Source organism: Anser anser (genome assembly GCF_964211835.1).
Source record: "Anser anser genome assembly, chromosome: 1".
NCBI lineage: Eukaryota > Metazoa > Chordata > Aves > Anseriformes > Anatidae > Anser > Anser anser.
The window spans coordinates 198,741,216-198,763,301 of record NC_139720.1 but is presented as its reverse complement, the minus strand read 5'-3'; the positions used below and the strand labels follow the sequence as shown (position 1 = coordinate 198,763,301).

Here is a 22,086-nt window from a genome sequence, read left to right as displayed (position 1 = left end):
TATTGGTGTCATTAAAAAAAAAAAAAAGAAAAAAAGAAGAAGAATTTAACAGGCAGAAATACTTAATCTGCATTTGTGAGGCTGAGGAACAGGTTTAGATCATAACAATAATCTTTCTGTTGACAATCATCACTATGTCTAGTTAAAATCAATACCTACCCAAAGGAACTGCTTCTCTGATATTGCAGGTCTTTCTAGACAGGAAAATAGTTTCCTTAACTCTTTAAAAAGACAATGCAGCAATGTAAGTGCATAACAAAGGCTCTTCTTGTTATTTTGAATGCCTTTTGCTTCCATTGAAATTACATGCAATAAATATGAAATGCTAGCTCACTTTGTGCTTGCTGAATTCAGTCTGCTAGTCTTTTGAAGCTGTGCACTGAATGGAGCATCATGACATCAGTGGTGCCACTTCTGCCACCATCCTTTATACAATGATTGTCTTCCCTAGATGCAGTAGTTTTCATTGTCTAAGCATCATTCTGGCTCAACTGATTGAGCTGGAGGTTTTTCTGCATGTCTGTTAATCACCAGTAAGATGGGGCTCACTACATTGTTACGTACTTTAATATATGTGGCTTTTAGATTTTCTCCATAGATTCAAAATTTAAAAGGTGGCATACTGTAAAACAGTATGAAATATGTTGTGTGAAAATTAATGTGTATATAATATATATATTTGGAACATGAGTCAGCAATGTGCCCTTGCCGCTAAGAAGGCTAATAGTATTCTTGGCTACAGTACAAGAGAAACCTGGACATACTGGAAAGAGTCCAGCATAAGGCAATCAAGAGGATGAAGGGACTGGAGCATCTTTTGTACGAGATGTTGAGAGAGCTGGGATTGTGATTCTGTGATCCAGGTTGTTTTACATCTAAAGCTATCTACTTTATCATTTGGAACAGTATTTTACAATACAATTAGTGTCACTGTTTTCAATGAGAAAGTCTATGAAATATTAAAGACTGAATTTTGCCTTTATTTTGAAAATGTTTGGAAAAGTGCTAAATTTATATCTTAATCTCATATGTACCATTTAAAAAATAAGTTTAGTGTTGTACTGATAAGAGTGAAAAACTGTTGCTTCCTCTTTTACTAACAAAGGACCAAAAGAGTCAAGGGATTTTAAATTTGTCTTTTATTACTTTTCTTCCATTTATTTGATCAGAAGAATCCTTTGCTAACTTCTCAGTTATATCAGGTCATTATAGACACTGAAACATTCAGAAAACAATCTGGAGATCAAGGAAGCAGTAAAGTACCTCCAAAGACACTTTATTCATTTTCCTTTAATGTCAGATATCTACACTTACAGGCAGCTACAACTGATATAATTGTTTAGATTCCTTATTTAATCTACTGCACTCCTAGCATGTAATTCATTTATGTCAAATTGACATAGGTCGAATGAATCAGGTCTTTGAAGTGTCTATTTTTTGCATTGTCTTTATGGGAAGATTAGGATGACTGGATCAGATGTAGCTATCAGAAAACTGAATCTCACACTAATTCAACACACAAATGTTGTTTTTGTGGTGGCATGTTAGAAGAAGAGAACTTGTACTCTCTCATCTGTATTCCAAGCAAAAAAATACTCCCAAAGATTACGGATAACAATTTAAAATGTTGTTCTATTACATTCAAAATAATTTGTGTAAAAATTAATACAAAGGAGAGGGATTCTCAGCATTAACAGTATCCTGTTACCTCAAAGTAGAATCATATATGAAGCTCCTCATTGACTAGTTATGTTTACTTAGTTGCAGTAGTGTATGTTTTACTTTTGCTTGCATTTGATTCATATTTGGTAGACCATAAGCATTTGCGATACACCTTTGTCTGATTCAGTAAGCATAAATATTCTAACATGTCTTTTTACTTGGTCTGAGCTTATTCACAGTTAATTTTAAACTACAATCGATGCTTGTATTGTTAACTGGAAACATGTAATAGTTAGTGGTAACTGACTTGGATAAATGAATGTATGCTACCACATAGTTGTTCTTCTCAATAATTTGCAATTAGACTGACAAAAATCCCATTTCATCTCATTGGAGTGAAATGGGTTATAAGGAATTAAGCAAAATAGTTTATATGAAATTACATTGATAACATAGATGCAATTCTCCTCAGATGTTTAGGTACCACCTCCTTAAATATCAGTCCTTCAAATAAGGCTTCTTCAATCATTGTTAAAGTGATACCACTTTAATAATCTTGTATCATTTTCCTATTCTTTCCCACACATCACTACTTTCAAAGTTATTTCTTCTTCATTTTTTCTAAGAGTATCTCTTGGTTTGCTATGTTTTTGTATGATTTTGCTACGATTTATGCATAAAAACTATGCTAAAAAATAATATTCCAAAGATGTATTCCTTCATTTATATCAGTTGCATAAACCCACGGATTTAAAGGGAACCATTCCTAGGAATGAACTTTAAAAATCACCCAATGTTAATTTGTAGGATCTGCTAGACTCACTAGCAGATTGATTCAGAAGCTCAGATATTTTCTTTTAAGAAAAGGAAATGAAGGAAAAGTTTTCCTTTTCTCACCTTTATCTACTCCGAATGGTTTTTCTTAGGCTTAGACATTTATCACTGTAAGATATTTTCTGTAATGCAGATTAATCTTGTAACTTTTTCTCTAAAACCTTTCAGATTTGTCAATCCCTTTTTACACATATTTCACCAGAAAAACATATCATACTTATGTAACAGAGAAATTTTCAAAGGACCTGATATTCAGACTGGAAAACCTCAGCCCTTTTTGTCAAAAAACAACTATAACTTTTGGAGGGGTAGGGAAAACAAACTACTTTTGTAATACATAGTGCTAACCAGTTAGAACCTGGCCGATATGAATAAGATATTAATCCTGATATATTACAGATTCACATACTCAGAATTTGACCCATTACTTTTTGTTAGTAAGGTTCTTCAACTGTGTCAGGTCCATTATGCCCTATATTCAAAAATATATTCAAAATTGCCCTATATTCCAAAAAAAAAAAAAAAATCTTTCAGAACCTCTTAGGTTACTTACCTGCTTATTCTAAGACATTCAGTGATTATCTAGTAATATTTCTGCAGAAAACATTGTCCTGTAAGTACTTCATCTGTAGATTTATTTTTTTTAAATTATTTTTTCTTCAGTATTCACTAATACCCAATTCATTCTTTACATCGTTTCACAATATTAAAACTTGACTAGCCACTTTCATATTTTTCATTTCACAGCCTCTAATTACGAGGCCCAATATGTCTTAGTCCAATATAAAGTCCAGACGTTATTTTCAACGTATAGCCACTTTTGCTGAAGTGAACTTTCAATTTCTTCATACAGTGTATCCACCACAGCAGCTTGTATTCTTCCGTTGCTGACAAAAATATATTATGTATTTATTCTATTCTACCAAATGCACACCATATATTTGAAATGGCTCAACTTCTTTTTAACATTTTTCCCCATGTCCTTTTTTATGTCTGTCTCTGAATGACTGTAGCAGCTGCTTTATAGTAGCTTACTACAAGACCAATTCCTAACGTTTATTTCTCTAACAGGATTTTTTCTATTACATTGAGAATTTATGCATTCAGAACTCAAAACTTATCTGGCCTAAAAATTATTTTTTATACCTCTCAGTAGTTGATTTTGCCCACAGTACTTAATACCTGTGTCATAGAGCCTAGTGTTCTTCTGTGGCAAAGCTTTGTCTAAATAAAGCCTTTGATCATGGTCAGTCATGGCTTTAAGACTTAACAAGCACTGCATAATGTATTTGGAGAACTGTGTGAGAAATTACAGTTCTATGATAGGACACCCAGACCTGTCCTGTGAGCAAATTCAGTTAATTTGTACAGAAATATCTGCCTTTACGGATTATTATTTTTTTCAAGTTTTGCATGCTACTGTGTGTACACATGACTACAGACTTGGTTAGCATGAAAAACGTTTGATTCTCTCTTGCATGCTATGTGGGCAGCAGTCCATATGAGAAGAGAAGCTGACCTGCAATTCTTCTGTGCTGCACTACTAATACTGCCAAATTACTCATAACTTCCAAACCTACAGTTTTCCCAGATTTCATTGCACTTAGTTTGAATATCAGAAGTCTGTGTCAGCAGGGACATACTTGGTGGTAATTTGTTTTGCCCTAGGAAGGTCAGTTAAAAACAGAAATAGTATTTAAAGAAATCAATCCATATTGTAGAGCATCTGACTGACTTAGTTCAGGAAAAATAATTTACTTTTATTTCTGTTGATCAACTGAGAATAGCATATAATTGATACAAATGATAAGGAGTTTAAATAATAAAATGAAATATTGAGGGATTGTTGTCTGAAGTACATTTCTAAAAGACTGTGATCACTTTTTTTGTGCAACTATTAACTAGCAGTATGCATAGTATTAATGCATCTGTGTCTTAATTCAGTTTCTTATATACATATAAGGTAGGATATAATTTTCATTAAAGGAGTAAGTATCAAGAGAGAGGAGAGGAGAGGAGAGGAGAGGAGAGGAGAGGAGAGGAGAGGAGAGGAGAGGAGAGGAGAGGAGAGGAGAGGAGAGGAGAGGAGAGGAGAGGAGAGGAGAGGAGAGGAGAGGAGAGGAGAGGAGAGGAGAGGAGAGGAGAGGAGAGGAGAGGAGAGGAGAGGAGAGGAGAGGAGAGGAGAGGAGAGGAGAGGAGAGGAGAGGAGAGGAGAGGAGAGGAGAGGAGAGGAGAGGAGAGGAGAGGAGAGGAGAGGAGAGGAGAGGAGAGGAGAGGAGAGGAGAGGAGAGGAGAGGAGAGGAGAGGAGAGGAGAGGAGAGGAGAGGAGAGGAGAGGAGAGGAGAGGAGAGGAGAGGAGAGGAGAGGAGAGGAGAGGAGAGGAGAGGAGAGGAGAGGAGAGGAGAGGAGAGGAGAGGAGAGGAGAGGAGAGGAGGAGAGGAGAGGAGGACTGTGAAATCACTTATCTAGAGTGGAGTCAGAATATGATATGTCATACCTCACAGAAATTGTGTCTGCCAGCCTCCTGCTGTTACCTGAATCTGGACAGTTGTGACAGTCATGCCATTCCCCTAGCTTTAGATGTTAACTTCAGTTCTCAGATAATATATCTCTCCTAGTTCATGCACACAGAACTTGCAATTCTGAAACAAAACCTCCACTTAACGCAAAATATTACTTAATCAGAAATATATATATATATATATATTATTAAACATCTCTACATTGTTATCTTCAAAACTGGACCCTGGTAGGGCAGACTTTCTTTCACTTTTTGCAGTCTTTGTCTGTCGCAACTGTTAGATTCACGTCTCTAAATAAACATATCCATGAAGTTAAAACAAAGCCTTGCCTTGATTTGTAAAACTAGGTCTCCTTTGTAGTCATTACAGAGGAATAATCAATTCATGGGTAGCATTAATCTCTTCTTAAATTACAGACCTATACTGGGTCAAATGAAACAAGTCATGGAAATACGATGGTATTCGTCAGTGTAGTAAAAAGCAAGATAACCTCAAATGTAGCAGCTGTGGAAGATGTAATGAATTAAATTTAGGTGAAATCAACACCTAAACACCATGTCAAAACGCGGAAAAGCTTACTTGCCTTACTAACTTTCTCTGATGAAAATCATTTCATATTTTATCTGCTTTATACCTTTCCTATAATAAACTTCAGCTGTGTCAAAGCCTGATTTGTAACTTAAGAGAAACAGGAGAAAGGATCTTTGATCGTCAAGGTTTGCACTATTGTCCTGTAGATACGGAATTGAAAACATAATGTTATCTTAATGAGACAACATTAATTAAAAGCATTAAATGCTTATAATCACTGTTCTACTCTGTAACATAAATTAGCTACAAAAGCATTTTTTCCTCTTTGTTACTAAACCTTGTACTCAGCTCTGTTGAGGCCGCACCTCAAGTACTGTGTTCAGCTTTGGGCCCCTAACTACAAGAAGGACATGGAGGTGCTCGAGAGAGTCCAGAGAAGGGCAACGAAGCTGTTGAGGGGTCTGGAGAACAAGACTTATGAGGAGCGGCTGAGGGGAGCTGGGATTGTTCAGCCTGGAGAAGAGGAGGCTCAGGGGCGACCTTATCGCTCTCTATAGGTACATTAAAGGAGGCTGTGGTGAGGTGGGGTTTGGTCTGTTCTCCCAAGTGCCTGGTGAAAGGATGAGGGGGAATGGGCTAAAGTTGCACCAGGAGAGGTTTAGGTTGGATATTAGGAAGAACTTCTTTACTGAAAGGGTTGTTAGGCATTGGAATGGGCTGCCCAGGGAAATGGTTGAGTCACCATCCCTGGCGGTCTTTAAAAGACATTTAGATGTTGAGCTTAGTGATATGGTTTAGTGAAGGACTTGTTAGTGTTAGGTCAGAGGTTGGACTAGGTGATCTTGGAGGTCTCTTCCAACCTAGATGATTCTGTGGTTCTGTGATATCAGCCTCCTATCAACCACAACAACTACATAGTGATTTTCAAATAAACTTTGGGGAGGATGTTGGTCACAATCAATTCTAGATGACACCATACAACAAGAAACTGTTATCCCATGCAAAATTCTAACTGCCATTATTGTCTTTAGTCACTAATTCAAGGAAGGAAAAGTCACATATAGCTGAAGAAAGTTACTATAACTGAAATAGAGCTGGCAATATATCCTTGAATGTTTGGAATGAATTTAATTTTTAAAAGTGACTAAAAGAGAAAATAAGAAAAAATGAAGGAAATACTTTTAAGTACAAAGGAAAAAGTAAGAAAGCAAAATTGTAAATAACATATATAGAATTTTGATAGATTAATATGCTACTCAGTGCCAGGAAAGAGTATTAAAAAGGGAGAGAGAATATGATGAAAAATACTCTTTGTTAGAGATAAGGACAAGGAGATCATTCATCAATTACCATCATGGGCAAAACAGACTCAGCATAGGGAGATCAATAGAATTTATTGCCTATTACTTACAAACTAAAGTAGTGAGAACAAACAGCAAGCTTCCTCCTCATCCACCCCCTTACATGTCTTCCCCCTGAGCAGTGCAGGGGAACAGGGAATGGGGACTGCAGTCAGTCCATGACACTTCATCTCTGCTGCTCCTTCACAGTCACTCTCTGCCCCTGCTTCATGTGGGGTCCCCCCCTTGGGATGCCATCCTTCCCAAACTGATCCTTACTGAGTCTGTACCACAGGGTTCATGCATCAGGTGCAAACTGCTCCAGCACGGGTCTCCCACGGGCGGCAGCTCCCCCCAGGCCCCCTGCTCCTGCGTGGGCTCCTCTCCACGGGCTGCAGCTCCGGCCCAGGGCCTGCTCCTGCGGGGGCTCTCCATGGGCCGCAGCCTCCTCCAGGCTACATCCACCTGCTCCACCGGGGGCTCCTCCACGGGCTGCAGCGTGGAGATCTGCACCATGTGGGACCCATGGGCTGCAGGGGGACAGCCTGCTCCACCAGGGGCCTCTCCACGGGCCGCAGGGGAACTTGTGCTGCGTGCCTGGAGCACCTCCTGCCCTCCTGCTGCACTCACCTTGGGGGCTGCAGCGCTGCTTCTCTCCCAGCTCTCACCCCTCTCTCCCAGCTGCTGTAGCACAGCAGGTTTTCCCTTCCTTCAATCTGCTCTCCCAGAGGCCCACCCAGCATCATTCATGGTTCAGCTCTGGTGAGTGGTGGGTCCCTTTTGGAGCTGTCTGGAGCTGGCTCTGATCTGACCTGGGGCAGCTGCTGGTCTCTACTCACAGAGGCCACCCCTGCAGCCACCCTGCTACCAAAATCTTGCCAAGTAAACTTAGCATAGATCCTAAATGAAAAATCATGAATGTAATGAATGGGTGAAAAAGTCTTGAAAATTGAAAAATAGTATTCCTTTTTTAACAGGTACAGAATAGTTAATAAAGATTAATTCTCTTATTTGCATTTATAAAAAGATGGGATTCACATAAGGGTACTGAAGGAGCTGGCAGAAGTGCTCTCCAAGCCGCTTTCAATAATTTATCAACATTCCTGACTAACCAGGGAGGTCCCAGCTGATTGGAGGTTAGCAACTGTGATGGTCATCTACAAGAAGAGCAGGAAGGAGGATACAGACAATTCCAAGCCTGTCTGTCAGTCTACCTTGGGTGCCAGGGAAGGTCATGGAGCAGATAATTTTGACTGCCATCACATTGCATGTACAGGACAAAGAGGTGATCAGACCCAGTCATCATGGGTTTATGAAAAGAAGGTCCTGCTTGACTAACCGTATCTTCTGTGTTAAGATGACCTGCTTACTGGACAATGGAAAGGGTGTGGATGTTGTTTACTTGGACTTTAGCAAAGTATTTGATGCTGTTTCCAACAGCAGTCTCCCAGAGAAACTGGCTGCTCACGGCTTGGATGGATGTACCAGTCACTGGGTAAAAAACTGGCTGGATGACTGGGCCCAAAGGGTCATTTTGAATGGAGTTAATTCTGGTTGGCAGGCGGTCACCAGTGTAATTCTCCATGGATCAGTACTGGGGCCAATTTTATTCAATATTTTCATCAATGATCTGGATGAGGGGATCAAATGCAAACACAGAAAAATTGTGGACAATGCCAATTTAGGTGGGAGTGTTGATGAGCTTGAGGGTAGGAAGGCTTTGCAGCGGAATCTGTATAGGCGAGGTCAATGGGCTGAGCTGAATTGTATGCCATTCAGCAAGGGTAAGTGCCAGGTGCTGCACATGGGGCACAACAACCCCAGGAAGCAGTACAGGCTTGGGGAAGAGTTGCTGGAAAGGTGTCTAGCAGAAAAGGAGCTAGGGGTGCTGCTCAACAGCCAGCTGAACATGAGCCAGCAGTGTGCCCAGCTGTCCAAGAAGGCCAATGGCATCCTGGCCTTCATCAGAAATAGTGAGGCCGGCAGGACAAGGGAGATGATTGTCCCCTTCTGCGTGGCTCTGGTGAGATCACGTGTCAAATACTGTGTTCAGGTTTGGGCCCCTCACTACAAAAAGGCTATTGAGTTGCTCTTGCCTGTGTAGAGAAGAAGAAAGCAGCTGGTGAAAGGACTAGAAAACAAGAATTATGAGGAGTGGCTGAGGGAACTGGGTGTGTCTAGCCTAGAGAAAAGGAGACTGAGGGGAGACCTCATCATTCTTTACAACTACCTGAAATGAGGTTGTAACAAGAGGAGTGGCAGTCTCTTTTCTCAGGTGGCAAGTGATAGGACATGAGGAAATGGCCTCAAGTTGTGCCAGGGGAGGTTTAACTTGGATATTTGGCAGAATTTCCTCATGGAGAGGGCAGTTAAGCACTGGAACAGGCTTCCCAGGGAAGTGGTAGAGTCCCCATTTTTGGAGGTTTTTAAGAGACATGGAGACATGGCACTAAGGTTAATGGTTTAGTCGTGGAGTTGGTAGTGTTAGTTTGATGGTTGGACTTGATGATCTTGAAGGCTTTTTCAAACCTAACTGATTCCGTGATTCTCTATATTTCTTATCTCCATCAGAATAGTTTATTTTTGTTATAATTAATTGCATTATGGTACCATGTGTTAGCCCCCTTTATGGATTTGTAAATAGTTTGTGATAGGAAATTAAGAAGGTATAGAAATATATTTTCTGCTTAAAATATAATACAGTTAGGCATAGACAGCCAGGTGAAGTATACAAGTAACGGGATGTTACTACTATATAAACCATCTATTTTGAATTGTTATAATTCGTAAAAATCACAGATATAAAAATGTCATTATGCCAGGGAAAATAATGTTCCTTTAGTTAAGTATTCCTTTGCATTTTCTGGTGAAAAACGTAGTTCCAGGCTAATTAATCAATAGTCTGTACATTATAATTAATCCTGGCAGCAAGTTTGAAGAAAATTCTTGCCTTCTTACAGGAACATGCTCAAAGACCATCATTGTTCAGAGTTTCTTACATCATCTCTTTTCTGAAGGAAAAAAAAAAAAAAAAAAAAAAACAAACCTCTTAGTATATTACATAGATTCTTAACGAAATTTATCTAAGATATACGAAAATACAGTATCCTGTCTCTTTTTTCTTCTTCATATTTTCAGACAGGAATCTTTAAAATTTCTCTTGTGCTCCTTCTCATCATTGTTGGAACTGCCTCAAAACATATGTATAATTACCACCTTATTTTACACAAAATCTTTCCTTAAAATTCTTCATTAGGTCTGAGACACAGGGTGGTGCACAGGTTTAGAATACATCATTATTTCTCGATATTCCCTGTCTTTCTCTTGTCTCTCATTACATACTTTCACAGTAACTTCTTTAAAGGAAAAAAAAAAAAAAAAAACTTTTTCAGGTTATGTCAACCTGATGATCCATGAAGGATTTAAAAAGTTTTCTGGTAATAAATAATAGCAACAGCAATGATAATAAGCATGATACATTCTGAAGCACTTGAATCTGGCCCTTATTTTATCACCTGAAAATCGTATGGTAATATGATTTTTCAAAGTTCGAGGTTTATGATTTTCTCATTAAGTGTGGTGAGATGATGTTTCTGTCATGGCAGAAATCTTTTTGACTTAGTCTTCTTTCTTTCACACTGTTTCTAGCTAACATCTTCAGCATTAAAATTTACTCTGAGGTCCAAAGACTGACTCTAATAATAAAGCTCCACCTACTTAAACTGCATTCCTAGAAAATAATTGTATGTCAATACAAAATGATATAGTAATTTCTTTGGACATCTTGGTATACTGTTGTATTTAATTCATCCAACTTAAAAGTTCCCTGTGCAATCATACATGTCATTTCTTCTTAATACCTACCTTTCATTCTTCTATTGCCTGTGGTTATGGATTGCTAAACACAACATTTATATTTCCTGTTGTTTAGAGTGTACAGTTAAGCAATGCTTTTGATTTAGATTATAATGGAATTTTGAAAAATATGTTTTTAATGGAATTTCTTTCCCTGTAAACCTTACATTTTTAAAAGAGCTACAGTTCCAGCTCAAGGTTAAGTTCTTAGTCCTGTCTTTCATATACAAGGAAAAGCAGCGACAATGCAATGATTATATTTGTCCTTGGCCTGACAGAAGAATTTTAATTTGTGTAGAGCTATTCTTTTACCTTATTAGAAAGAATGCTTCCTGCTTTATACTCTTCTTTAGATGTCTTTAGCATGTGCCTTTAAACAGTGTAATATATGTCATGCCCCTTTTAAACTCCATAATAAATTTGCACATAAAATAGTTTAAACTCAGAGAATTGGATTGGAAGAAGACATTGCTCTACATTTGTCAAATTTCTGCTTTAAAAGTGAATTGACTGGTTTAAGTCACTGACAATGAACTACAGAGCCCTCCACAGATTTCACGTGAGGTTACCAAGCAGTAATCACCCAAACACAAGATTATTTTTTTCATTTTTAATTTGATCTTAATTTTATAACAATCATCAGTGGACAGTTGTCTGGGCCACAAAAAAATGGCCCTTTTAATGTTTACATCAGCGACACCCAACTGATGAACACAGGATTGAATTATCCCTCCTATGCAAAAGGCAAACCACACTGGAGGTGAATTGGAAGGATAAAAAGATTTGAAGGTACTCCGGCTTTTGTATGAGTTCTGCCAATGTAACTTATCTTAACAGATTTTAATGTAACTGACTCTCCTTTTCCTATTCTTGTCCTCACATGTATCATCTACTAACGGAAAAGTGCTTATTAGATCCCCTTTATAAGTGATCCTTTTCCTCCTTTATTTAGTTGTTTATTTTGCTGCTAGTTCTGCACTGCTTTTCTGTTTCTTTGACTGCCTTGATATTTTTCTCATTTATTTTCCATTACTCCTTTCACTTTCCACTGAAGTGTTTTGTTGTCTGTTGGTCTTCCTTAAAGAGATACTCTTGCTGGGGTGAATGTCACTCTCCCATAACGCACATCAATACACATTTGTGTTCTGAGAAAAACTTATATATTAGCTCCTTTCAGAAGAATGGGAGTAGCCACTGCAGAGAGAAACATACTGTCCAGGAGATGTTTTGTAACAGAGATTTGAATGCTTTTGCCAAACTTGTAAATTCTGTCAAAGATCAAGGAATGCACTGAACTATTTACATCTGAAGTAGGACATCCAGAAAGTGTTACACCATTAGGTTTAGCATCTTGTGATGTTCACTGCCTCTGGAATTTCTGTACTCTTTCTCTCCCATAGTGGAGACCACTCCCATGTCACAGGTTATTCTCTAGTGACACTGCACAAGATTTATTGAATTGCAATATTTATTTATTTAGCAAAAAATATTATTGTGATACTCCTCCCCACGCGCACACTCCATCCTAAAATGTTCTTCGCATTTTTGGCAGATATGTTGCTAATACTATCTTCACATTAGAAATGGTGACTGACTTTTTCAAAGAGGCAAAGGTTGTGCCTTTGCCACATGTGAGCATGTTAAAGAATATATAAGCCAGGTAGCTAATACCCCAGAAACTGTTTTGAAAATATACACTGTTATCTTTGCCACTAGCACTGAGGTAAATGTAAATAAATCTAATCTTTCTTGGCATAAAATAAACTCCTGTGGAGCACAAAAAAAGCATTTTATTATCAAACAACCAAGTACATCATCATAATATGAAGGATAAATTCATTCTGTATGGGGCTGTCTGAAAGAGATTTAGAGGTTTATGCTGTAGTAAGAATGATGTTATGATGTAGTAAGAACTGATAACTGTAGTAATAGAAGTAGTAAGAACTGATAGCTGTATTCTGCCTCGCCATTTCTTTTCTTTTATTTCTGTTCAGAGTTTTTAGAGTGAAATGATAGGGTTTTGAATGTGTTTTAAATAACTGTAACTCTCTCTCTTTTATTTATTTATTTGTTTGTTTGTTTGTTTTTCCCCCCAATATGTCCACATATGAAATGTCTGAGATTACAGAACATGTATACAATTTCTCTTTCATTTGATTCTTCAGTGCTGGACTTATTATTTCAACACAGGGAAACTGCAAGCATGAACATTCCTGTGTCCTTCCTTTTAAGCTTTTGTACACTTATTTGTTTTACAACTAAATCTCTGCTTTTATATCTTTGAATCCTTTCTTTTTCCACTACATACTAACAAGAAATCCAATTCTGAATTAACAGACAATAAGGGATGAAATTCAAACATTGTAATTTCCTTCCTTCTTTAGTTTGAAATTAACAAATCTTGAAATTGGTTGAAAAGAGAAGGAAATAAAAAAGAAAAGAGAGAAAAAAAAAAAAAGAATATTTGCCAATCACAGTGTGAAGACAAGGAAATTAAAATAAAACAAAACAAATTCCTACTTTGGCTATAGCCAACTGGAAAATAAAATTTATTCATCTGAGGAAAATAATAGCAACAATTAGAAATATACTTCGGTAAAAATTAAATTAAATTAAACTTTTACTTTGCCTATGGAAGTTACAATTTAGATTTTACAAATTTCCCTTATTTCATGGTGACAGGCTTCCAGGTTGTGCATCATAGGAAGTAAAAATTTAATGGCAATGATGAGAATATATAAACACATGAGACATAGGATTCCACGCTGAAATTAAAATGTTTTAGCTTCCAGAAGAAACACTTAAATTATCATTTTTTTCATGAAAGTAATTTTTTTTCCAAAATTACATACATTTAGAAAAATAATTTGATATTTCAAATTGGTTTTGGAATTGAAATCAAAAGAATAAAGTTCATTAATTTTAAACCAGAACATTTCTGAAAACTCCGATATTTTCACATATACAACAGATCACGGAGATAGTCTAGGAAAACAAATCTCAGAGAGTTTTCCTAGAAATAGAAAAAATCACTTCCTTGTCCTCCTCTCTCTATACACATTGTAGAGAATCTGTCCTTACACTGGTATGAATTTTCACTATTGAACTGACAATATTTATGTTTGATTAGCTATTTAATTCCCTGTACAAAGTGTTTTTGTTTTTTTTTTTTCTTTTGTTTTCAGAATGCATATAGCGGATTTTCAGTATGAGTTTCAGGTAGTCAGTAGTGCTAATGTTCTTTTCTGGTGTCAGAGAAATGCAAAATAGTGTCAATTTTTGTTTTGTTTTGTTTTGTTTTTTCCCCCAATGCTTCAAAAGGAAGTATTACTGTGATAGTATCTATTCCAACATATAGATAAATGGCTTACATATTTCTCCCAGAGGAAGGAAAGTCTGGTGTCAGAATATCTCCTCAAAACTTGTTGAAGCCATGACATATTAATTTGAGTTTTGTTCATGTTGTAAATTCAGTGAGGCCTGTTCATGCATACAGTCTGGAGCCTTCAAAGTATGTGAGAAGTAAGTCAAACAGCATGCTTTAAGGCACCCATACAGAGAAGATTCATCACATTTTTCTTGAGAAGGAGGGCTAAAAGAATAATTTTACGGAAGTTCAGTGACATTCTTCTCACCTGAAAAATTGCCCTTGAAAAAAATCTTTGAGGACACACGCTGTTTTTACAAGGACTTGGCAATAATACATTTTAAAAGTTTATTATATTCCTAAACTGTGCATTAAAATGAAAGTTAAGCATTGGTTTGTTAACAGATAGCAGAAAATATTTGTTGATATATCTGCTTTCTTTTAGAAATATACAGAACTTAACACAAGCATACATAAAGTTATAGTCCCTAAGTCACATGACAATGGAAACCAGACATTTCCTAACTAAGAAAACTTTTCATTGCAAGCTGTGCTCCCATCCAAAACAACTGGCTATGCAGGACTATACCAGCCCACTACTTTCTAAATATAAAATAATAATATTTGCATTCCTGCAGAATCATTAGGTGACATTTTAAATTAAATTACACCAGATTGTATTATAACCCATTATGGTCTTATTCTAAAATACAAAATAATATTTAATTAAGTATTGCCTAGCAAAATTTTGTATAGTTTCTGAAGCCCATCCATCTTTTCCCCATTCAAACATTATTAATGAAACAAGAACACTTATTTATTTTGGCCAAAGACAGGGCACATTTAGATACATTCAAATTTTAGGCTTCTGCCTATGCCTAAGACATCTTTTAGAGATGTGAATAGGCATTCTGAAAGATATAACTCTCTTTCTACTTAAAAGTGTACCTATTCCACACTATGAAAACCATCAAAGTTCAATTCATATTACTTTTGAAAATCGTTGAACTTCAATTTTATATCCTGCTAGGTATGGCACAAGATGTGGAACTCCAGCACCTGACAGAAAACTGAGTGCAGTTAAGAAAGTAATAATTCTGCTCAACCTAATCAAACTGTTCGGTGCTGCGTAGCTCATACCAGCACCTTGGTCTGCACTCAGAAATGAACAGGTACAGCAATAGGTCCATGAGAGATGCCCAAGCTCATTCTGTTCATATTTAGACACCTCATTTTGTGTCTGCTGAAACTTCTGTGTCCTTTTCAAAAATATCTGTGGGTACCACTAACTCAGTTATCTTCCCCTTGATCCACATTAGAAAGAAACGTACCTAGATCTGTGAGTGAGTAGAGGCTTTAATAGCATCGCTGTCACTGGGGAAGATGAAGGTGAAAAAATCAGTGTGATGTCAGAACTGTCATATTTGTTCTGCTACAGATAAGCATGCTACAGCATAGCTATCCACCCCAAAAGTGAATACAGATCCAGTGTTCCCTGAGGTAAATACAGTAGTTGGATATTCTGGTTGAGGGGCTTTAAAGAAACACAATGAACTGTTCATAACAGCACCCTACAGCCTCATTCAAAAGTTTTTGTATGAAAAATGAAACATTCCTTATTCACCTGCTGGAGGGAAATTTATGGAGGGAAAATATATTTACCCACAAATGGATTATGCTTACAACACTGAAGAAATCAGTAAAAATGTGTTTAAGAAGAATAAAGCTATGGACCAGATATGGTTTCAGCACCTATTCAGTTGATATTCCTGTTTACCCATTACAATGTGTTGTGCACTCTCCAGTTGACATGTTAACAACAGTCGTCAGTCTGTATGTTGGACAAGGTGTTCTGTCCACGTTCATTTCTTTTTTCACTGTACATGAATGATTTCTACTGGTGAAAAAACAAAACAAAACAAAAAGTCACAAACAGGATATTTAAAAGAGAAATAAAAGCACTATTAAATATTTTTAAACGATATATATACATATTGTCTGATAGCTTTCCTTTAACATCATGTCCAAGTGTGCTAAAAAGAGTAATAAATTGCTGATGCAACAAGGATTCCTTTGTAATGGGAATATATTTATTTTTCAAGGCTCTATTATAGATTAAGATATGAAAAAAGGAACTGTCAGCTTTAGAAGAAGAAGTAAAGCATAAGTCACAGAAGCCACATTTTTTTTTTCTGTAACTAAAATGCTGTTTTTGTTTTTGTTTTGTTTTGTTTTGTTTTGTTTTTAATAGACCTGGAGAATTTTAGTGGTCGGACAAGAAGTGCTGTCTCTGTACGTGAAGGTCAAGGAGTTGTTCTGATGTGCTCCCCTCCACTTCATTCACCAGGTACAGTAGGCTGCAGCTTGTATGCACATTGGTTTTTCATATTATGCTCACCATAGGATGCTCGGCATTGTTGATAGAATGTGTATTTGATTGTGGAACTTAAAGATAGAATATACACAGTTCTGCTGACAGTTCTGGAGTACCAAAGGAGTAATTAACGCTCATACACTACAAATGTCACTGAATAGCTACAAGATTTCCCCTATAAGAATGTCTTATTCCCACTATAAAAGTTCAATGTAGCAATATTCTCCATACTAGCAGTGGTGAATTATAGAATCATAGAATCATTTAAGTTGGAAAAGAACTCTAAGATCATCTAGTCCAACCTTTAACCTAGCACTGCTAAGTCCAGCATGACACCATATCATTAAGCTCTACATCTAGACATTTTTGAAGACCTCCAGGGATGGTGACTCAACCACTTCCCTGGGCAGCCTATTCCAATACTTCACAACCCTTTCAGTGAAGAAATTTTTCCTAATATCCAACCTAAACCTCCCCTGGTGCAACTTAAGGTCATTTCCTCTTGTCTTATCAGTTGGTGCTTGGGAAAAGAGACTGATCCCCACCTCGTGATAACCTCCTTTAAGGTAATTGTACAGCATGATAAGGTCTCCTCTGAGCCTTTTTTTCTCCAGGCTGAACAAACCCAGCTCCCTCAGCTACTCCTCATAAGACTTGTTCTCTAGACCCTTCAGCAGCTTCATTGCCCTTCTTTGGACATATTCCAGTACCCTGATGTCCTTCTTGTAAGGGGCCCAAAACTGAACACAGTATTCAAGGTGCAGCTTCACCAAAGCTGAGTACAAAAATATATACAGCCTTAAGGTCACAAATTTTTTCTTATTTTAAAAATCTTCAAAAGCTATTCCAAATGTCTGTGTTGACATACAGTTGAATACAAATTGGCTTTTGTTTTCAGAAGTACAGCCATGATTTTGGTTGCTTCCACTTATTGTATAGCTTAGTTTCCAGTACAACAGCATCATTGCTGGAATCCAGAAATATCACAAATCCCACAAAATGTCTGTGAATTTCCAAATGAAACTGTAAATATTCCGGAGAGGTTACGTTTTTGCTTTTCAGATTGGTACTCCTGCAATGTCTTCAGATAGCTAAGTATGTCTTTATATTTGCATAGCATATAATACCTGGAGACAAGCACTAGACAGAATATCTTCTTTGCAAATAGGTGCAGTGTAGACCACCCTTTTCCTTTTTGGGAAGTAAGGTTTGTACTGAGGGTATTTTTCCTTCCTTCAGAGTTGAGTTCTGGAAAAAGTCACATTCCAGAGGGAAGAGGTGTAGAAAAGAATATTTCCTCTGCATTTCTATCAGAGAGATGTGTTCTATTTATATTTATTCTAGCATTATTTTTATTACTGTATTATAATTATCAATGTAATTAACAATTGTTTTCTTATGGCCATCTCTGCTTTTCTGTTTTCTGAGTATATTACCTTGTTATGGTTGCCTTTATAATCTATTTTTAAGTTTGACACTACCGTCTGTATATGTAGTGTATTAGGAACAAGCAAGAGGAATTAAAAGCCTTGCCTCAGTGCCAGAGCTAAAACATCATTGGTATAAGTGAAAACTGGTGGGAAGAGTCCTGTGACTGGTGCGTTACAATGGACAGTTACAGGCTGTTCAGAAGGGACAGGCAGAGCTGGCAAGGTGGGGTGGTGGTGCTGTATGTAATGGAGGGGCTAGGCTATAAGGAGCTTGCAGCTGGCAATGACACTGTTGAGAGCCTCTGGGTAAGGATTAAGAGACAAGCAAATAAAGTCGATGCCATTGTGGGAGTCTACTATAGACTACCCAGCCAGGATGACAGGACCAATGAATTACTCTTTAAAAAACTAAGAGGTTCCTCTAGGTCAACCACTCTTGTCCTTACGGGTGACTTCAACTTGCCAGACATGAACTGGGAAAACACACACAACTGTTACAAACAGATCCAGGAGATTCCTAAAACACCTTTGAGGATAACTTCTTGGTACAGGTACTGAGGGAGCTGACTAGGAAATGTCCCCTCTAGGTGTGTTGCTTGTAAACACAGACAGTATTGTGAGTGAAGCAGCTATCACTGGCCATCTGGGCCACAGTGACCATGAAGCAGTAGAGCATAAAATCTTTGGTGATATGAGGAAAACCGCCACCAAAACTTCAACCCTGGAAATGGGGAGAGCGGACCTCAGGCTGCTGAGGCACCTAGTAAGTTCTGCTGGGAAACTGCTATTGAAGGCATTGAGGTCCATCAGTGCTGGTGATTTTTTAAGTACCACCTCTTAGGAGAACAGAAATAGTCAATTCTAAAATGTCAGAAGTCAAGGAGATGGGAGAGAGGGTTGACTTGGCTGAGCAGGGATGTTCATAGAATTATAAAAGTGTTTAGGTTGGAAGAGACCTTAAAGATACTCTCATTCCAACACCCCCTTCTATGGGCAGGAATGCTACCTGCTAGACCAGGTTGCTCAAAGCTCCATCCAGACAGGCCTTGAACACTTTCAGGGAGATGGGCCATCCACAACTTTTCTGGACAACATGTTCCAGCGTCTTACCACCCTCAGAGCAAACATTTTCTTCCTTATATCTAATCTAAATCTACCGTTTTTTAGTTTAAAACCATTAATCCTTGTCCTATCACTACAATCCCTGATAAAGAGTCCCTCTTGTGCTTTCCTGTAGGCCCCTTTAGGTATTGCAAGGTCACTATAAGGTCTTCCCAGAGCCTTCTCTTCTCCAGGCTGAACAACCCTAACTCCCTCAGTCTCTGTTCGTAGAACTGCTCCAGAATCATCTTGACCTGCTGGTCATGTGTCTTTTGATGCAACACAGGATTCGGTTGGCTTTCTGGGCTGCCAGTGAACATTGCCACCTCGTTGAGCTTCATGTCAACCAATACCCCCAGGTCCTTCTCTTCAGGGCTGCTTTCAATCCATTCTCCATGCAGCCTGTATTTGTGCTTGGGATTGCTCTGATCCACATGCAGGACCTTGCAATTGATCTTCTTCAACCTCATGAATTTTGCACAGGCCTACCTCTTCAGCCTGTCAAAGTCCCTCTGGATGGCATCCCTTCCCCTCAGCATGTCAACCACACCACACAGCTTGGTGTCATCAGCAAACTTGTTGAGAGTGCATTCAATTTCACTGTCCATATCACCAACAAAGATGTTAAATAGTGCCAGTCCCAATACTGACCCCTGAGGAACACCCCTCATTACTGATCTCAACCTGAACATTGATCCGCTGACCACAACTCTTTAAGTGAGACTATCCAGCCAATTACTTACCCACTGTGTGGTCCATCCATCAGATCCATGTCTCTCCAATTTAGAGACAAGGATATTGTTCAGGACACTGTCAAATGCTTTGCACAAGGCCAGGTAGATGATGTCATTTGTTCTTCCACATTTGTTTCTTCCTCAAATGCTGTAATCACATCATGGAAGGCCACCACATGTGCCAGGCATGATCTGTCCTTAGTGAAGCCATGTTGGCTGTCACCAATCACCTCCTTATTTTCCATGTGCCTTAGTGTAGTTTCCAGGAGGATCTGCTCCATGATCTTGCACAGAGGTGAGACTGGCCTGTAGTTCCCTGGATCTTCCTTTTTTCCCTTTTTAAAATATGAGGGTTATGTTTCCAGCCTTACAGTCAGTGGGAACTTCACCAGAATGCCACAAATTCTCAAATATGATGGATAGTGGCTTAGCAACTTCATCTGCTGGTTCCCTCAGGGCCCATGGACTTGTGCACCTTCAGCTTCCCAGCTGGTCTCGAACCTGAGCTTCTCCTACACTGTGCATTGCATCATTCTTCCAGTTCCTGCCTTTACCTTCTCAGGCCTGGGCCATGTGGCTGGAGCTCTTGTTGGTGAAGACTGAGGCAAAAAAGTCACTGAGTACCTCAGCTCCATATCCCAGGTGACCAGGTCTCCCATTTCCTTCCGGAGAGGGAATCTTCTCCAAATCCCAGATGACCAGGTCTCCCTCTTATGGAGAGGGCCCACAATTTACCTAGTCTTCCTTTTATCACCGTTGTACCTATAGAACCCTTTCTTATTGTCCTTGATGTCCCTGGACAAATTTAATTCTTATAGGGCTTTAGCTTTCCTAACCTGATCCCTGGCTAGATTTTCTTTTAGAGCTTAGGCAAAAAAAGAAAGTGTATGGCCACTGGAGATGAGGTTGGGCAATATGGAGGACTATAGGGATACTCTTCACCGATGTAGGGAGAAAAATCATGCAGCTGAATATCTATTAGAGTTGAAGCTGTGTGGGGCAACAGATTTTTAGTTATTTATATATTTATTTAATGTATATAAATATATTAACAACAAAGGAGGACCAGAGTAAACACTGGTCCTATACTTGATAAGGCAGGTCACCTCACAAACAGGGATGTAGACAAAGCAGAGATATTTAATGCCTTTTTTTGCTTCTATCTTCAACACCAATGATGGGCATTGGGACCCTCAGAGCCCTGAGTTGGATGACCATGACTGCAGTAACAATAAACTCCCAGCCAACCCTGAACTTGCATAGGAATTGTTGCTTTTCCTGGATGCATGTAAGTCTGTGGGACCTGATGGGATTCAACCCAGGTTACTCAAAGAGCTGGATGATGTAATTGTGAGACTTCTCCCAGTTATTTCCAATAGTCTTGGGAATTTGGAGAGGTCCCAAACAGCTGGAAGCTGGCAAACATAGCTCCAATTTTCAAGAAGGAGAAGAAAGTAAGTGGTCCTGGTAATTACAAGCCTGTCAGTCTCAGTTCAGTGGTAGAATTACAGAGATGATTATTCTGGGAGTTACTGAAAAACACCTAAAGAGAATGTAATCATTGGTCAGAGCTAACATGGGTTCATAAGAGGAAAATCCTATTTAATGGACTTAAATTCCTTTTATGACAAGGTTACCCATCTAGTTGACCAGGGAAGACAGTTGATATAATCTTTTTTGATTACAGCAAGGCTTTTGATACTGTTTCTCATGGTATCCTTCTGTACAAAATGTCCAGCATACAGCTAGATTAAAACATAATACGGTGCGTGAAAAATTGGCTGACAGGTCAGGCTCAAAGTGTTATGGAAAATGAGGTGACATCAGGCTGGTGGCCAGTCACTAGTGGGATTCCCCAGGGCTCCATTTTATGGCCAGCTCTCTCTAATATTTTCATAAATGGCTTGGATGCAGGACTTGTAGGTAAGTAAGTTTGCAGATGACGCTGAACTGGCAGGAACTGTTGAATCCCTTGAGGGTAGAGAGGACTTGCAGAGAGATTTTGACAAATTGGAGGGCTGAGCGATTACATGAAGTTTAACAAGAGCAAGTGCTGGATTCTGCATCTGGGATGGCTCAACCCTGAATACACATACAGACTGGAGGACAAGAAGATGGAAAGCAGCCCTGCAGAAAGAGATCTGGGGGTTCTGCCTGTGGCAAGTTGAACATGAGTCAGTATTTTGCCCTAGAAGCAAAAAGGACTAACCATATCCATCAAGCACAGCATTTCCAACTGGTTATGGGAAGGGATTGTCCCATTCTACTCTCTGCTGGTGCTGCCTCACCTCAAGCACTGTGTGCAGTTTTGGGTAGCACAATATAAGATGGACATA

The 22,086-nt window shown here is 38.5% G+C and overlaps 1 protein-coding gene across 4 annotated transcripts in view; it reads left to right on the top strand.

Annotated features, from left to right (window-relative positions):
- The window catches only part of CNTN5 (contactin 5), a 677,796-nt gene that overhangs the window by 458,812 nt on the left and 196,898 nt on the right, over window positions 1-22,086 (top strand). For all 4 annotated transcript variants that reach the window (XM_083820927.1, XM_083820925.1, XM_083820928.1 and 1 more), the window contains one exon: window positions 16,363-16,458. In XM_083820927.1, the coding sequence (XP_083677053.1) occupies window positions 16,363-16,458 (96 nt within the window). The remainder of the gene's footprint in view (window positions 1-16,362; window positions 16,459-22,086) is intronic.